This window comes from Peromyscus maniculatus, chromosome 12, assembly GCF_049852395.1.
Source record: "Peromyscus maniculatus bairdii isolate BWxNUB_F1_BW_parent chromosome 12, HU_Pman_BW_mat_3.1, whole genome shotgun sequence".
NCBI classification, from domain to species: Eukaryota; Metazoa; Chordata; class Mammalia; order Rodentia; family Cricetidae; genus Peromyscus; species Peromyscus maniculatus.
Genome location: NC_134863.1, coordinates 27,414,600 through 27,433,828, shown reverse-complemented (window position 1 = coordinate 27,433,828; position 19,229 = coordinate 27,414,600). Strand labels below are relative to the sequence as shown.

The 19,229-nt window shown below is 46.0% G+C and overlaps 1 protein-coding gene across 1 annotated transcript in view; it reads left to right on the top strand.

Moving 5' to 3' along the window:
• The first annotated feature begins 7 nt into the window (after positions 1-7).
• The window catches only part of Fam162a (family with sequence similarity 162 member A), a 27,061-nt gene continuing 7,839 nt past the window's right edge, over positions 8-19,229 (top strand). Inside the window, exons 1-2 of the mRNA XM_006975704.4 lie at positions 8-158; positions 16,985-17,107. Coding sequence (XP_006975766.1) covers positions 125-158; positions 16,985-17,107 — 157 coding nt within the window. The 5' untranslated portion in view covers positions 8-124. The remainder of the gene's footprint in view (positions 159-16,984; positions 17,108-19,229) is intronic.

The following is a 19,229-nucleotide window of genomic DNA, read 5'->3' as shown; positions in this document are numbered from 1 at the left end:
CGCCGCGTCGCGCTCGCCCCGCCCACCCCGTCAGCGCCCCGCCCCCGCGGGCGCTCGGTGACATTGAGCGCCAGCGCCGCGGCCGCCCAGGGAGGGCTGCTGTGCGTCGGCGGAGCAGGCGGCCATGGGGAGCCTCCGCGGCCTGCGCCTGGCGGCTGGTGAGACGCGGGGGCTGCGGGCGGCAGGAGGGAGCATCACCGGCGGGGGTGTCCTACTGACTGCCGCCATGGGAGGACCGCAGCGGCCAAGCAGACGTGGGGGGCCTGGGTGGGGAGGATGCTGGGGAGACCCTGGCATCTGGATCTCATCCACCCAGCTCTCATCTGAAGTTAGTGCCACCGCAGCGGCCAAGCAGACGTGGGGGGGCTGGGTGGGGAGGATGCTGGGGAGACCCTGGCATCTGGATCTCATCCACTCAGCTCTCATCTGAAGTTAGTGCCTTGATGTCTCCACCTGGTCCTCGTCCTCCTATCCTGTGAGCACTTGCTCAGAGTTATCTCTGGATCTTCTGCTTTCCACCCTAAATTTCCCCCATCCGTTATTCTGGTTGAGCCTTCCTCCTGAGATACTTGTCCCTCCGTCCTTAGGTGAGGGACTTGAAGATCTCACAGAGTACAAGTAACTGTTTTCTTAAGATGTGGGAGGGAGGACATTACTTTTAAACAATAGTGCGATTAGGTGCTTCGACTTTCCTAGGGGAAAGTGTTATGTTAATACAAGCTCTGTAGCATGTTTTCTTAGAAAACATTGGAGCGTTTGGGTTTTTTCCGAGTCTGTCCCGCCTTGAGGAAATCTAGAGAGCCTTGGAATTACCAGGGTTGAGAAATCAGAGGGCTTGTTCCACAGCATCAACTCACTAAAGAGTTGTTTAATTTTAAAGAAAGAATAGCCCCACGTTTTTGCTGTTGTGGTAATGCAGATGTACATTGTAAATGCAAATAAAGCAATGCAAAGAATGGCAAATGTAGAATAGTTGCATACTTTTGAGGGATGGCCAATGAAAGGTTAGATTTTACCGACTTGTAGACATGTTTCGATGGGACCACATTATACCCTCAAGCACTAACACCCACTCTGCTTGAAAGAAAGAGAGAAAGAAATAGAGCCCTCATTCTATTACTGGTTTTGATTTCTGTAAGTTAGGGTCTAATTCATCTAAAATCTCTTGTGTACATTTTTAATAAGTATTATAAAGTTTTCAACAGTGCAAGCAAAAGGATCAACAATCTGTGAGTTATTTAAAAAACCACTTAACACTTGAAGAAAGTCTGACAGTAGTTACTTTTGTAGACTTGAGATTGTAGTACACATCATGGAAATCTCAAGTGTCTCTGTAGATTTCTGATGTTTTGTAATATCGCTGTTGGGCTCTAACCAAGACAGAATTCCTTGCACGATTTAGCAACAATTTATTTCACTTCTGGTAGGGAAACATTTGATGGCAGGCCAAGGATGTGAGCAACTATTTCCAAGTGATCTGTGAATGGGTGATGTGTTATGAGCACCTTCCAGTGATTTCTTTTACTTTTGCCTATTTTATTGCTAAGCACTTTCACATCCATTATCTGGTTCCCACAGCAGCCCCCTCGGGTCTTATCATTCCCTCCTGTCTTTAGAAATAAACCTAAGTCACAAAGCTAAATAAACTTGTCCAGCACTTAGTCAAAAATGTGAATGCCAAAGGGAGGCAGTAAATTTGTGTTATCGTGTTCCTTGCTGCTGCTGCTGCTGCTGCTGCTGCTGCTGCTGCTGCTGCTGCTGCTTACTGGAATATTTGCGTGTGTAAGTAACTGTCACATGACCAGTTGGGGCTTTTTATTTTTTTGAGATATTCATTGTGTAGCTCTGGCTGGCATGGAGCTCACTGTGTGGACTATGCTGGCCTGGAACTCACAGAGATCCCAGGTGCAGTTGGGCCTCCTTAATGTGAGCTGGAAGTCATGAAATGCTGATATGTTTGTGAAGTAGGAGTACACTCTCACAGACAAATGGATTTTCGAGAACCAAAAGTGATTCAGTAGATAACATTGACCACATATATGATGGTTCAGTTAGAATTTTAATCTGGGGCAGGACAGATGACTCACTGGTTAAGAGCACTGGCTGCTCACCCAGAGGATCTGAGTTCAATTCCCCGCACCCACATGGTGGCTCACAGCCATCTGTAACTGCAGTCCCAGGGATCTGACAGCCATTTCTGGCCTCCAAGAACGCTGTATATATGTGTTGCACAGACACACAGGCAGGTAGAACACCCTTTCACATTAAAAAAAAAATTAACTTGGGCATTATTTTCTTATCCAGAATATTATTCGGAATAAGGTGCTCTTCTGGGTGGATGAAGTTTTAGGTACCCCCAACTCATTTTACAAAGTAGAGCTGTGCTTTAACAGCCTCCATTGGCGGTCCTGGGTAGACTCCCTTTGCAAACAGTATCGAGGCTTCATGGACTTTAGTTGTTTATTGTTGTGTGGATGTAGTTAGAGATATAGGTCAGAGTTGTTGATTTGCAATATTTGGACACCATCCCAGAGGAGAGGTCTTGTGAACCTCGGAAATCCCGTTCTGATGTTTATGATTGTGTACTCGTCAGAGAGAGGGGCCATGGCTTCCATCCATTTCTCAGAGCAGTGTGGGTTCTTTTAAGAAGCAGTAATAAAAGAGTTGGAGGCCAAATGGCTTCTCACCCAAACTGCTGTGGCTTCCCTGAGCACCAGATTAGCTTTGTCTTGTATTTACTAAATTCTCAGCCCTTATCAGTATCTTATATCTTAGTACACATTGCTTTGATGGCAGGACACTAGGATATATCTTGGGTTGTGCAAATATAAGGTGAGTTTTCACATCTCTTTTCTCCTGAAAGCTAAATAAAATAGATACAACTTTTAAAACATTGTATCTTTATTTAAATGTGTGTGTGTGTGTTGTGTGCAGATGTTTGTGTACACATTTTGTGCCCATGTGAGGGCCTGAGAAGGACTAAGATGTCTACTTCATTCCCTCACTGGAGCTAGGCTGCCAGCCCGCAGACCCCAGTGATCCTCTGGTCTCCACCCCTCACAGCGCTGGCTCTTACAGCACTAAGTAGCCACACCTGGCTTTTTACATAGGCGCCCAGGAGGCAAACTTGGCTTGTATAGCAAATGCTCTTATCCACTGGCCCATCTCCTCGGCTGGCTCCAAGACATTGTATCTTTGTATCTTTCCGGTAGGTTGATTGAGGCAAAGAGTGAAAGGATTGACCAGAATGTTCTTCATGCCTTAGGGAAGTTTTGTTGCCCTGTGTTCCTTTGACTTGCCAGCTTTTACAATGACTGTATTTTCATTGCTGCTAAGAGTGCAGAAGACCAGGGGCTTCTTCTGTTGTTTAACCCATATCCCAGAGCACTGAAGACATATTTCAGAAGTGACCTTAAATAGATGAGGGAACTTCCCCTACTGTTGCTGTTTGAGACAGGGTCTCATTATATAGCCCAGCTTCCCTGGAACCTTCGCCTTCCTAAGTACTGGGATTTCCAGTGTGCGTCACCACCCCTGGATGGAAGAGGAAATAAATGCAAGGTTTAGGAAGGGAATGTACTTGCTAAGGGCCAGATAGGTGCGAAGCTGGGACATAACCCATAGCCGGCTCCCACTGATTTTTATTTCCATTCCATTTTACTCCTTAATTGTTCTTTTATTTGTTCTTGCTAACCAACCCTAAATGAGATCACATCCACTACTCCCATTTTGGCTTATCATATTGCCCCAGGTGGTGCCAACAGGTTTCTATTTGAGCATACGCACTGTGTCCCATACACGGCTCACTTCCTAGGGCTAGTTTATTGCAGTGTGTAAACCAATCTATATAATGCAGCTAGAGGGCGTACAGCATGTGTTAAGCTCTAGATTATGGACCAGATTGTGAGCGCTGCTGGGCTGGGTCCTGCTGGTATTGTGCAATCCCCCCAACTTCAAAAAGTGGAAATGCCATATTGGCAGCTTGAAATCTGCTGTGGTGAGAGTTACTAGTAAACAGTATAGGTCAGTGGTTCCGAACCTATCTTTCTCTCTAGAGCCAGTACACCATGGACTTTAGAATTTAGAGAAAGCCGGGCGGTGGTGGCGCACACCTTTAATCCCAGCACTTGGGAGGCAGAGCCAGGTGGATCTCTGTGAGTTTGAGGCCAGCCTGGGTTACAGAGCAAGATCCAGGACAGGCACCAAAACTACACAGAGAAACACTGTCTCAAAAAAACAAACAAACAAACAAAAAAAGAATTTTAGACAAAGGGAAAGTTTAATGAGCTAGGATTATCAACTGAAGGTTCCGTTGTAACAGAAAGGTCTATAGTGATATGAGGGAAGAAGAGGGGTGGTTATGAGTCTAGAGAGGTGTGTGGGGGAGGGGGGGGAAGACAGCCAGGAAGAAACTCACATTACCTTAGAGGCAGTAGGAGAAACTGAGCTTGTAAGGAGTTTGAACTAGATGGATTTGGGCAACAAAGAGCTTCAAAGCATCAGTCATTGTTTTGAAACTGGAAAATTAACAAGGCACCTGTGTGCAGGACGTACCGCTACATCCTGTGAAGATGCAATAAGCCCTATGTGAGGTGATGATGGAAATGGCAACAGAGAGTGCCTTCAAGAGTAGTGGTTTAGGAGGCGTGCAGAATTTAAGATAACTTGATGAGACTAGAAGAATGACTCAGTGGTTAGGAGTGCTTGCTGCTCTTGCAGAGGACTGAAGTTCTTCTCCCAGCACCTGTACCTTCAGCTCTGAAGTGTGATGCCCTCTTCTGGCCTTCACAGGTACTTGCACCCACATGCGTACACACACATACCTATCATTAAAAGTAAAATTTTTTTAAAGATTTTTATTTATTTATTTATTATATATACAGAAGAGGGTACCATATCTCATTACAGATGGTTGTGAGCCACCATGTGGTTGCTGGGAATTGAACTCAGGACCTCTGGAAGAGCAGTCAGTGCTCTTAACCTCTGAGCCATCCTCCAGCCCCAAAAGTAAATTTTGATACTATATTGTATGTGCATTATTGTTTGCCTGAATGTGTGTCTGTACACACATGCATGCAGTGCCAGAAGATTCCAGAAAAGAGTGTTGGATCCCCCTGGGACTGGAGTTACAAATGATTGTGAGCAGCCATGTGGGTGTTGGGAATTGAATCCAGGTCCTAGAAGAGCAGCCAGTGCTCTTAACACTGAGTCATTTCTCCAGGCAAAATATTTTTTAAAGATGGGATCTGTAAGTTTCAAGTATGGGGGACTACAGACCTGTCCATTGTTAGAAATAAGAAAGGTGGTAGCCCAGGCATAGTGTACATGCCTGTTTATCCTAACATCTGGCCTGAGGCAGGAGGTTCATTGCAAGCTCAAGGCCAGCTTGAGCAACACAAGACCCTGCCATAAATACACACACACACACACACACACACACACACACTGGAGAGAACATAATGGAAAACAGTCAAGAATGCCCTCAAAGACCTGTTGTGCAGAGAAGATGTATTGCTGAATTGTAGGTATTACTCTGTTAGAGGTGATGATGAGATCTCTCAGTTAAAGACCTATGGAGATAAAAAAAAAAAATACAGAAGCCATTATTGTGAAGCTAATTATTAAAATAGGATGAGGAATCCTTCTACAGTAGCACAAAGTAGCAGTAGGGCAGAACCTTGGGGTCCTAGCGTAGCTTAAGAACAGGAAGTGGGAAAGAGAGGATCAAAAAAGATAGGCTGGTAAAGTGGCCCGGCAAGTCAAAGCACTTGTCACCAAGTCTGATGACCTGAGTTTGATCCCCAGGACCCTTCCAGTAGAAGGTGAAAACCAACTCCTCCAAGTTGTTCTCTGACCTCTGCACCAATGCTACATCATATGCATGCATATACATACGCAAATAAATATAAAAAAATAATGAAACATAGATCATTGAGATTGGAGGTAAAGGGAAATGCACTGTTAGTTTTTGTCAAATTGACACAAACGAGTTATCTGGGAACTTCAATTGAGGATTTGCCTCCATCAGACTGGCCTGTGGGCATGTCTGGGAAGCATTGTCTTGACTAATGATTGATATGGGAGGGCCCAGCTCAATGTGGGCAGTGCCAAGCCTGGGCAAATGGTCCTGGGTTGTATGGAAAAGCAGGCTGAGCGAGCCAATGCTTTCTGGTCCTTCCTCTGCTCCTGCTTGAGTTCCTGCCCTGACTCCCCTCAGTGACCGATAGACTGGTTGGGACATGGAAGCCAAATAAACCCTCTCCTCTCAAGTTGCTTTTGGTCAGTCTTACGACAGCCACAGAAAACAAAGCAGGGCAGGACTGAAGAGAGAAGGTGGTAGATAATGGCAGGAGGGGGTGAGTTCTTCAAAAATGACAAGGGTGGGAGAGATGGCTCAGCAGTTAAGAGCTCTTCCAGAGGTCCTGAGTTCAATTCCCAGCAACCACAACCATCTATAATGAGATGTGGCGCCCTCTTCTGGCCTGCAGGCGTACATGCAGGGTAGGGGAAATAGGCTAATGGTGAGAATGTGAAACGTATTGTTTCAACTAGATGGGGATCACCACATGGGAAGACCCATGTGTGGAGTGAAGTGCAGGTAATCAGTAATATTTTATTCTTCGTAGGACCTGTTGAAAATGGTGAATGTTTTCTCCAAGATAGCGGACCCTCCATTTTACTGTGGCATGAGTCAGAAATGCTCACTGTGTACTGGTTGAACTATAAAAATTGCTCCTGCCTTCCTGAAAGCAATTTGTTATATAAAGAACTTTCAGGGGTACTTTTTTTTTTTTTTAAAGATTTATTTATTTATTATGTATACAGCATGTATGACTGCAGGCCAGAAGAGGGCACCAGATGTCATTACAGATGGTTGTGAGCCACCATGTGGTTGCTGGGAATTGAACTCAGGACCTCTGGAAGAGCAGTCAGTGCTCTTAACCACTGAGCCATCTCTCCAGCCCCAGGGGTACTTCTGCTCTTTAACCTTCCACTGTCTGATTCTTAGAAGATAATAACCATTCCAGATGTTTATAGAAGAAAGTACTGGTTCAGAAGGCTGAGGCAGTAGGTTTATCTGAACCCAGGATTTCAAGACCAGTCTGGGCTGGTGAGTCCCCCATTTCAGAGAGAGACAGACAGACAGACAGACACTGAGACAGGCTGGATGTGATTAAATTCAGGTAATACCTGCACTGGATGTTACACATCTGTCAGAGGTATTTCTGACATCTGGGAACGGTTTTTGTAGCGTTTTGCCATAATAAAGATACAATATATAACTGTGAGCACAAGAAAGTCTAGAAAGAAATGCAGCAAGTTTTCCCTGGGAGCTGTGACAGACAGTACCTTTACATCTGCACTGTACCTTGATGTGCCCTCCAAAGTCTCTGTAAAACCTTTATAGTGTAAAGGTGGTTTTGTTGTGTTTTGATCTCAGGATGGGCCTGTGCTATTTACAGGAAGAAGACGGCATGGGGGAAATAGAGGCGCTGATAGCTAGGCACAGTGTCTGTCGCTCAGGAGAGTCCCAGAGGAAGGACTCATTAGATCAGAAAGAGGGATTTGTGTTCTTCTGAGCCTGCTGGGAACAGGGAGAAAACCAGATGGAGTCAGGAGTCTGTTTTCTGTCATAAACTGAAAGCCAACAGCTAAGGCCTAGAGTTTCAAGGACCACTGTTGGGAGTGTAGGCTGTGGGGTGGGGGTGGACAAGAAGGAATGGCTGCATCTCATTAGAGTCGGACCATGAGATCCTAGTAGCATTTTAAGACCTTGATTAAAAAACTGGCCAGGTTCCAAAGATTTATTTATAAATTTGTATGGTTTTATTTTCAACTCAGAGAAATTTTCCCATGGATCTAATGTTACAAATGGTAATTAGGAGTTCGGCAGGCCTACAGAACTCAGTGTCAGTCTGTTCTCCCTGTTCCTGTTGTGTTTCTCATCTCCTGGCTCTTCCCTGAAACCACAGCTCTCCTCTTTCCAGCTGTTGAAATGGGTATGGGTGTCCGCATCTCAAAAGTAAACCTTCATCTCATTCAAAGTGCAGATTTGCATTGTATAGGTCTGAGTGGGAACCAGCTACACTTCTGACAAGCTCCTCGAAGATGCTAGCTACATCTGAGAGCAACAAAGCAGTTCTTGTTCTCAACCTGTGGGTCATGACCCCTCCCACAGGGGGTCGCATATCAGATATGTGTATTGCGATTCATAACAGTAGGAAAATTACAGTTATGAAGTAGCAATGGAAATAGTTTTATGGTTGGGGGTCACCACCACATGAGGAACTGTATTAAAGGTCTCAGCATTAGGAAGGTTGAGAACCACTGGCTTAGACTACCAAAACATGTTCCACCATATGTAATTTTCTCCTTGCCACCAGGACAAGCTAGTCATATTGGCACATCTTTATTCTACCCTGAGTTAAGTGCATTTCCTGTGCCCAGCCTTTTATTTTCCTTTCCCAATCCAGATGTTTATTAGCATGTAAGATAACTTCAAATGCTCTGTAATTGTTTTTATATGAAATATCAATACATAATATCTTACATAAGTATAAGTAAAGACAGTATGATGTGATGAATACTCAAGTACCTATGTTTCATTCACACACACACACACACACACATAGAAAGAGACAGAGTTTATCTTTGTAGCTGTCTGGAACTCGCTCTGTAGACCTAGCTGGCCTCAGACTCAGAGATCCACTTCCCAAGTGCTGTGATTAAAGGTGTGTTGTAGCTAGAGTTTTCCTGCTTTGCCCACAGTCAGGACAAATCTTTGTCACCTGCCAGTTCCACAGCTGCTCAGACCCAACCAAGTAAACACAGAGACTTATACTGCTTACAAACTGTATGGCCGTGGCAGGCTTCTTGCTAACTGTTCTTACATCTTAAATTAATCCATTTCCATAAATCTATACCTTGCCACGTGGCTTGTGGCTTACCGGAGTCTTCACATGCTGCTGGTCATGGCGGCGGCTGGCAGTGTCTCTCTGCCTCAGCCTTCCGCTTCCCAGAATTCTCCTCTCTGCTTGTCCCACCTACTTCCTGCCTGGCCACTGGCCAATCAGTGTTTTATTTATTGACCAATCAGAGCAATTTAACATACAGACCATCCCACAGCAGTGTGTCCTATGACCAACCACCTGGATCCTCACTTCCCGCCCCTAACCCCAGCTACCAGTTAGTAGTAATACTTGCATGGCCATGGTTTTCAAATTGTGAGTCCCTAAACAGGCTGTGGGAGCTCTAGGACACGTTAGAAACATCCATCCTCAGAGCCACCCAGCTCTACTGAATGACAAACTTTGAAAGAGGTGTCCAGCAGTCTCTCTGATTCTCAGACATTTTGTTGGTTGTTTTTGTTTTTGTATTTATTTATTTATTTATTTATTTATTTATTTTTAATGCCGAATGTTGTTTATTGAAGGAGGGAAGAGGTCTTAAATACAGGCTTACAGCACAATGGGAGAACCCCGGAGGGCAGAAATTCGCTACCAATGTTTTACAACCTGGCATCTAAGCTGTTAACACCGATTATGCAGGATACACAGACAAGGAACTTCCCTTAAGCATTCAGGAGGGTGGGAACCCAGCAGGGAATTAGCATAGGAAATATGTCAAGGTCAGCAAGCAAGGCAACAGTTACCCAAACAGCCAGGGCCCTACAGGTCCCCCTTTTATTAAAAAAATGAGCTTCTGACTTAGGTTGTGTGGGACGTCAGCAGGTGGTTTTTGTTGTTGTTGTTTTTTGTGTTTTTTTTTATTTTTTATTTATTTATTTATTTTTTTTTTGAGACAGGGTTCTCTGTAACAGCCCTGGCTGTCCTGAAACTCTCCTTGTAGACCAGGCTGGCCTTGAACTCACAGAGATCCACCTGCCTTTGCTTCCCCAGTGCTTGGATTAAAGTCATGTGTCACCACACCTGTGGAGAACCGCTCCTTTTTTGTTTTTGTCAGGTTTTGGTACCTGTCTTGGATCTCACTCTGTAGACCAGGCTGGCCTTGAACTCACAGAAATCTGCCTGACTCTGCCTCCCGAGTGCTGGGATTAAAGGCGTTCGCCACCACTGCCTGGCCGAACCTCTACTCTTAAAAGTAACCAGCAACTTACTTGCTCATCAGACCTTTCCGGCAGCTACAAGGCTTCATCTGGACTTCCTGCAAGGCCCTGGGGACTGCTCACTGGTCAGCCAGGGACAGAGAAGCCTTCAAGTGCAGCCACAGGGCTAAAGGGCTGTTTTTCTTTTGTTTTGTGTGTTTATAATTTTAATCCACCAGAGAACGGAAAATTTCTGTCTTGGATATCTGGGGCAATGTGTTTTATCTCTTAAGGACCAAAAAGGAAATCCTTAATGAAAGTTGGCTTGTCTGTGCTCTCATTTTGTTATGGAATCAAAAAACCACAATCTCATCCAGTAGCTCATGACTGTTTCCAGTAGTAACATTTAGCAATTATTTTCACACTCATCTGTTACATCTCTCATGTGTATAAATGATCATATTTGTGTATGTTCTCATCAGCATTTATCCTTTGGAGAGGTGCAAGTTACTGTCATGTAGTATGAAGTGGCTGTAAGAAAACTTGGGGAGATGTTTCTGATCTAGGTAAACATATCTTCGAATCCCTGGCCCCATTTTTGTCCTGGGTACCTCTCTGACCTCATCTTCTGCTTCTCTGCCATCATGTACTCCCTTCTGCTTCCACTGCCCTCTTGTGGCTCCTGAAGCTACAAGTGACATTCTCAAAGAGACTTTCCAGACGTGTTACCCACTCATTTCAAACACACATGCATGTCGTGTCCCGAGGTCTCCTTTCATTTATATTTTTCCTCGCTGGCACTTAGCTTCTGCATCCACACTAGAAAGTAGGTGATAATGGCATAGATCTTTTTTTTTTTTTTTTTTAAAGATTTATTTATTTATTATGTACACAGTGTTCTGCCTACATGCGTACCTGCACTCCAGAAGAGGGAGCCAGATCTCATTTCAGATGGTTGTGAGCCACCATGTGGTTGCTAGGAACTGAACTCAGGACCTCTGGAAGACCAGCCAGTGCTCTTAACCTCTAAGCCATTTTTCCAGCCACCAATGGCACAGATCTTTATCTTTTCTATATATTGCCCAAAGTGTAAGTGTCTTGTACATATGCATAGTATGTGCTCAGTTATTATCTGCTGGGCAAATGAATGACTATCTCCACGTGCATTTCTGTGGCCGACGGCAGCCGCACACTCTACAGGCTGGTATTTTTGCTTTTATTATTACAGCTGAAACTGAGGGAGTGGCCATCTGTCTTCTGCCCTTACCCCATTTTCCATTTAGAGAGCAGCATCTGTCGGGTGAGCTCCAGTTAACCTAGCTCCTGTAGGAACAGGACAGCAGTGTGTGGGCTGTGTCCTTACGGGTCACTTTGAACCGATGGCTCTCTGGTTTAACCGACTGTACTCAGTGCGTCTGGGTCAGGCACTTGAAGGTGGTGGTTGACAGGGTCACACGGGTCTGACCACCTCTAAGTCCTCAAGTGCAGTCCCGCCAGTGGCCGTCCTGCACCCTGGAGTTGTTAGAAATGCACATTTCTCGCCAGTGTGATGGTTCGTTCTGTTAGACCAGCGCTGAGGGGCATTGCTGTAAGTTCAAAGCCAGCCTGGGCTACATCGTGAGACCCTGATGTATGAAAAGAGGGAGGGGGAAGAGAGAGAAGAGGAACTAGCGGTCAGTAGCTGTGTGGTGTGTTTCAAACAGGCCTAAACTGGTTCTAAGGTCTGAGGATCTCAGCCGTGCGTGCTTTTGTCTGTCTGATGGAGGACTATTGAAGAGCCTCTTCTCCCACTCCCAGCTTGGTAACCACCGGTCAGGACTTCTGGCCCCCTGGGGTAGAGCTGAAGAGTGCTGTAGAGATGACTTTTAAGTGATGTCGGCACCTGAGCAGACGTGGAGAGCCTGCCATATTCCACACGTCCCACCAGATGCTCGCTCGCTCGATCTCTCGCTCCCATTGGTTTTTCCAGCTCACCCTCAAACCAGCCCTGGTGCTGTGATATTGCATTACCACGTTCAAAATGAGGAAGCAAGGGAGGGCATTGCCGTTCATCTCCTTTGATGTGTGTGCACCTGCAGCCCTGGGTGGCACTGGTGTGGTCACCGAGGCTGAGGTAAGCTGCTGTGCAGTGAGGGGGGTCTCTCATGAGCTGGCCCCAGTCTCCGCACAGAGGGTCTGACTCTACTGTATCGGGTAAGGACCTCTGAAAGTCCGTTATCATGTAAATGAAGGCTGCCAAGATTTTGTAAGGCCTTGTGATCTGAAGAGGAATGTGTGAACTATGGTAAGAAGCCTGAGACGTGGCAGCTTTAACTTGGTTCATCCATTCTCCTGTCAGCTTCACAGCAGCCTGGGACACCATCAGACGCAACTTGAGTTTTAGCAGGAGCTGACGAAGGCAGCCGGGCTAGTGGCTCCCCACCCGGACCCCAGAGATTTTCTTACCATTTGACCTGTGGAGCGGTGTGCAGGAAACTTGCACGCACAACGCTTGTCTTTCACCTGACGCTGAGCTGTGCAAACAGCTTTGTGTCTGGGACGGTTATGAAAAACTGTCTGTGCTGCTTGTCGGGTGTAGTAGAGAGGTGAGAGCTGGGTAAACGCAAACATTGAGAGGAAAAGCTGGGGAAGGTGTCTCTTCTGGCCTGACAAGCTCTGCTGTGCTGCTGCTAGGATGGAGTCTATGCATCGGGAAAGCCGGGGGGGGGGGGGGGGGGGGGGGGGGGGGGGGCTCAGAACTCTCAGAGCTCTCACACTTGCTCATTAGGTTCTGTGTAAGCAAGAATCGAAAGCCGGGGAATGACATGAACTGCATGCCTAGGGGTGAGACACGCTGCATTACCTCAGAGCCGGGCAGCAAGGACCCCAGGCTGGTCAGTGGAAGACTGTCTAATTTTCAGCTGACCACTAAGCTAAGCAGAAGTTTCTGTGGCCAAATACATGAAGACTACAAGATAATGCTAAAAATAATTGTATGCCCAAAATGACTGAAACTGAGTCAAAATAACTAAAAAAGAAAAATTTGAACCCAAGGGACTGGAGAGATGGCTCAACAGTTAAGAGCACTGGCTGCTCTGCCAGAGCTCTTAAGTTCAATTCCCAGCAACCACCTGATGGCTCACAACCACTGGCGCCCTCTCCTCTCTGATACCCTCTTCTGCCATGCAGGCATACATGCAAATTACATAAAAAAATACATGGATAAATAAATCTTAAGAGAGAGAGAGAGAGAGAGAGAGAGAGAGAGAGAGAGAGAGAACCTGACCCAAACACTTAAGGACAATTAGAACTTTACAACTCTTAAAAAAGGAAGGGGGGGGGTTGTTGGAGATGTAGTCCAGTGTAAAGTGCTTACCTGGTATGGCCAAGGACCTGGATTGAATCCCTGGGAGGGCACAAAAGAAAGAAGGGGGTGGGGAAGGAAGGGAGGAAGGGGGAGGGAGAGAGAGAGAAAGAGAAAGAAAGAAAGAGAGAGAAGGAAAGAGAGAGAAAGAGAAAGGGAGAGAAAGAGAAAGGAAGAAAGGAAGGAAGGAAGGAAGGAAGGAAGGAAGGAAGGAAGGAAGGAAGAAAGAAAGAAAGAAAGAAAGAAAGAAAGAAAGAAAGAAAGAAAGAAAGAAAGAAAGAAAGAAAGAAAGAAAGAAAGAAAAGGAAAGAAAGACAAGACTAGGGCTTTCAAACAGGTTGTGGTGGCTTAAACCTGTAATCTCAACCCTTGGAGGCTGAGGCAGAGGATTGAGAGTTTGAGGCCAGCCTGGGCTACAGAGTGAGCTTCCCATCTCAGAATCACTACTTGGCTCATTTAATGAGAGCACATCCTGATGCCAAGCCAGACAAAGACATCAAAAGTAAACTACATCCTCACACCGCTTCTAAATACGGATCAGGAGTCCACAGAGACTGAATGGTCAGCATGAGTTGATGGTGGGGGTGGGGAACAGAGTGACCACGATTAAAGCCACCTCTTACTCCTCACTGTCCCAGTCTCAGAGGCTCTGAGACTCCCAGGCAGGCTTTTTATCCCCCTGCACATGCACATTTACCCATAGAGCTGTGAAGGCTCTCCTGCACAAACGGTAAGTCTGTGGCCTTCCCTTTCTGTTTCCAGAGCACCAGGGAGTACCAGGACCCAGCAGCTTCATCATCTGCACCTTCCTGCTCGCTTTCCTGCTCACTGGTACTTCCTAGATGCTCCCTTTCTCCCTTGCCCCCGGCGCTGGGCTCTTCTGCAGGCTCCTGGCTCTCCGAAGGCCTGTATTGGACCTGCTCTCTCATGGCATGACCTCACACTTGGTCATGACTCTCCTCTTCTCCCACTCCCATCAAAACTTTCAGAATGTCTCTGCTTTTAATTCTGCTTAATCATTAATTGGTTAAATTATTCATACAGAAGGTAAAAACTTCTGACCAAAATGTATTTCTTAAGGTATTCTTTAAAGAAGGTATCCATTTCTTAGCTCCGCTGACTAGTTTTATGTCAACTTGATACAAGCTAGTGTCATCTAAAACAAGGGAACCTCAACTGAGAAAATCCCTCCTTAAAGTCTCACTGTAGAGCATTTCTTAGTGATTGATGGGGTAGGACCTAGCCCGTTGTGGGTAGTGCCATACCTGGGCTGATGGACCTGGATTCTGTAAGAAAGCAGGATGACCAGCACATGCCTTTAATCCCAGCACTCAGAAGGCAGAGGCAGGTGGATTTCTGAGTTTGAGGCCAACATGGTCTGCAGAGTGAGTTCCAGAATGGCCAGGGCTACCCAGAGGAACCCTGTCTCTAAAACAAACAAACAGAAAGAAAGAAACCAGGCTGAGTAAGCCAGTAAGCAGCACCCCTCCATGGCTTCTGTATCAGCTACTCCCTGCAGGTTCCTGCCCTGTTTGAGTTCCTGTCCTGACTCCCTTCAGTGATGGACTGTAAGTGGAAGTGTATGTAAGCCAAATAAGCCCTTTCTTCCTCAGCTTGCCTTAGGTCATGGTGATTCATCACAGCAGTAGAAACTCTAATACAACACTAGCTTTCCTCGCCAAAAGGCTTAGGAATGGTGACAAACCGTGAAGGTCCCATGGGATCTCTAAGAACATCCCCATCCCTTTGGAAGAATGTGTAATTTCAAGTTGGGGGTGGGAACATTCAAAGTGGATCTGGAACATGTTGTCAGAGAGGAAGGAAGCTGTCAGCAATCACTGATCATGTACTGAAGGACCTCAGGAGCCACCTCAAAGGTCCCTCTCAACCAAAGATGGGAACATTTGAGGACTAACAGATAACAGAAGCATTACACATGTTATGATGTGGGTGCTCCTTGTACTGCTTTTAGACAGAAGGTCCCTGGGAGGTTGTGAAGACTAGCCTGTGTGTGTGTGTGTGTGTGTGTGTGTGTGTGTGTGTGTGTGTGTGTGTGTGCGCGTGATCACACATACATGTATTTATTCATGCAAATGTTTATCCCATGATCATATTAAACCTGTACCTAAGGACAACCAAATGATGTGGAAAAGAATTCCACCATCTTGCAATCCATAATGAAATCAGAAATAGGAAACCAGTTCCTTGCTGCTCACAAAGGAAAGGTGATGAGGAACTTTGAGGGGTAACCTGGGCTTGTAGCACCTTCTGGTCAATTCATTATCACTAAATGGCAAAATTGGCATAGGGGTCTTGGGGTGGGGTAGGAAGGAGGCTTAGTGTTTTGAGACAAAGTCTTAATATGACCTTCAACTCATTATGTAGCAGAGAATGACCTTAAACTCTGATCCTCAAGCCTCTGCCTCCCAAGTGCTGGGATTACAGACAAGTGCCACCATGTCCTGAAACACCCAGGTCTCTGTGTTGTGCAGTAAGAAGCACAGACAACCTTCTTAAACAACAACTCTAGCTTGACTGTTAATGAACCCCGATGACGGCCTGTCTTTAAGAGACAGAGGAGTAATACAGCCATGCTCTAATCATGACTAGACACACCTGTGGAAAGTATTTGTGTAGAACTCACTGATAAAATAGTATGCTCGCCAGGCGGTGGTGGTGCACGCCTTTAATCCCAGCACTCGAGAGGCGGAGGCAGGCAGATCTCCGTGAGTTTGAGGCCAGCCTGGTCTACAGAGTGAGTTCCAGGAAAGGCGCAAAGCTACACAGAGAAACCCTGCCTCGAAAAACCAAAATAAATAAATAAATAAATAAATAAATAAGCAAATAAGTAAATAGTATGCTGTAAACTTCATTTCTTTTTGGTTTGTTTGATTTTGTTCTGTTTGTTTGTTTTGAGGCAGGGTTTCTCAGTATCCCTGGTTGTCCTAGAACTCTCTCTGTAGACCAGGCTGGCTTCAGACTCACTGAGATCCACCTGGCTCTGCCTCCTGAGTATTGGGATTAAAGGCGTGCACCACCACCTCCTGTCTAAATTTCATTTTTAATCAGCAAAGCAGTTATATTTTGAAACAGCACCAAGTATACACCTTAGACAGTCATTTCTCCTACACCTGTGTAGCTTGTTACATATATTGTAGTTCCTAAATGAGTTGACTTAGTTTTCTAGGAGAGCTGAATTTTTGTTTGGTTTGTTTGGTTTTTTTTTTTTTTTTTTTGAGATAGATTAGCCCAGGCACACCTTGAATTCAACCACAGCTGGCCTTGAATTTGAAATCCTCCTGCCTCAAGCTTTCAAGGACTGTCACCACACCCGACTTTTAGGAGCTGATTTGTACTCTGTGTATATAACTGAGAACTTGCAGACTTGTCCTTTCCTCTTGGGGTGGGAAGGACAATGTCTGCTGTATAGCTGGCCTGACGCTGTTTGTCCAGGCTGACCTCATCAGATGATCCTCCCAGCTCTCCCTCCTGAGTGCTGGGATTACAGGCCCGCACAGCTACACTCAGCTACTTGTATTTCTTATCTTGAGAAAGCCTGAGATTTTCTCTCTGAAATACGTATCCCTCTCTTCTAGGACATTGCTTTAGGTTATATGAAAGAAATGCCTCCTCCACTCTAAGGTCCGCCAGGAACACTGACTTGAAGAGGATCAACGGATTTTGCACCAAGCCCCAGGAAAGTCCCAAAGCCCCAACCCGTAAGTTTGTATTGCTCTATCCGTTTATGGAATAGGTAGTCCCATCCCCGGCCCTTAGAATTATCTGGAACCTGAAGAGGTCGGCCAGTGTCCCTCCATCATGCTCAGTCTTCCCTGCTATGTGTGTGTCGGTAGTGTTCACAATGCACAATAGTGAGTGTGAGTGCGTGTGTGTGTGTGTGTGTGTGTGTGTGTGTGTGTGTTAACATCAGGTGTCCTCCTCCACCATTCTCCACTTTCTTTTTTGAGACAAGGTCTCTCACTGAATCTGAAGCTCACTGATTTGGCCAGACCTGCTGGCCACCAAGTATCTCTGCCTCCCCAGTGCTGAGATTGTAGGTGTGCCCGTCACTCCTGGCTGTTTTTGTTTTTTTTTTAAAGTGGGTCCTGGGGATTAAACACATATCCTCGTGCTTGCCTGAGTCATTTCCCCAGCCACATCAACAGATCATATTTGCAATCAAGTGTAATGAGGCTCAATTCTGGGTTTGGCACTGACTTCGGCCGTAGCTGCTCGACATACCTGAGGCCAGGCCGCCCTGTGGGAAGGAGGGCAGTGCACAGCTGTAACCTACCAGCTGCACTTGTCTGCAAGCTTCTTCTGGGGGTGCACTTGGGCTCCGCCTTAGTGAGGAGAAAAAAACACCCCTAAAGGACTTAAAAAAATGTTTATTTCCTTCAACCTGGTTTCAGGATTCAGGATCTATCCTAAGCATTAATCACTATATATGGAAAAGGCTGGGAGTGTAAAGGTGTGTGTGTGTGTGTGTGTGTGTGTGTGTGTGTGTGTGTGTGTGTGTGTGTTTATTTACATCTAAATGTCAAACTCAGAATGGTTGCATACAGCTGTTGGCAGTTTCTTGTAAACACTCTGTAGTACTGTGGAATGTTATATCAGATTTTATACTGTATAAAAGCACAAGCCTATACATGCATATAAAGTGTATTGTCATGCTCACTCAAATAAAGCTGAGGAAACATACCCAAATTAAAACATCCTGGAATGGTTTTAATTTTTTGCTTTTTCATATCTGTTCTTTATGAATGCCCTTTCTTTTTTCTTTTCTTTCTATTTTTTGAGGGTGGGGATAGTGTTTTGTGTATCCCAGGCTCGAATACTCTGACTCACTATATAGCTGAGTCTCAAAAATCAATCCGCTGCCTCCGTATCTGCCCTCAAGTGCTGAGGTCATAGGTGTGTACCCACGCCTGGCTTCTAAGTCCTCTTCGCAGGTGGTTTAATTCATTTGTGGGGGAGGGGTATAAAGACAAGCGTGCCAACCACCAGAAGGATGGAAGGCAAACCCATTTCTCACCTCTCACTCCGGTGGTGCCTTCTTTTTCCCCTGATGGCTTTCCTGGTCCTATTGCTGTTGTTTTCTGAGGTGAAAGCCAAGAGGTGGCGGTGGGCATGAGGTGAGGTGTACTCTCAGTGGAAGACAAGTGGCTGAGCGACCAGTGGGCTGTGGGTAGAAGTTGGCTTGCAGTTCCTGAACGTCCCATCTCACCCAGCACCTTGGGAGTCCCTGCTCTCCCTGCGCCTCACCCTCGGTGAGCTCTCTCTCAAGAGCGTCTCTCCCTTGCAGTCTTTGGGACTTGCTCTGTTTTGCCTCGTCAGCATGCTCTGGTCCTCTACTGTGTGCTCCTGTTCCCTTGCATGGGCTCTAGGCACTCTCCCTTCCTCAGCACCCTCAGTGGCTCACCCTTCACACTGTGCTTATCTTTACTCTCTACTTATTAATGGGACCTCCTCAAGGGGACATTCATTCTTTCAGACTTGAACAAATCTAAGATGGCGTCTGTGCCCCTTTCCTCCCTAGCTGGTCCCCTTCCTAAAGTTTTAGTTAACAGTACTGCTGGTCCTAAGTCCTCCGGGCTTGAGGCTCTTCGGGAGCCCTTCTTTGTCATAGATTAATCAGTCTCCAAATCTTTGTTGTCCTTCGAGTGACCTTAATGCTGCTGTGACTCTGGTCCAGAGCCCTATCCCGTCACCTTTATTAGCGCTCCTGCTTGGACTTTTGGCCCAGTCTATACCCTTCCTCTTTCCCCTCTCCTAGCCGGTGTGAAGACTGAGATGAGCCTTCCTTGCTTCAAAGTGCATCTCCCAGGGCCAGCTCTGGTG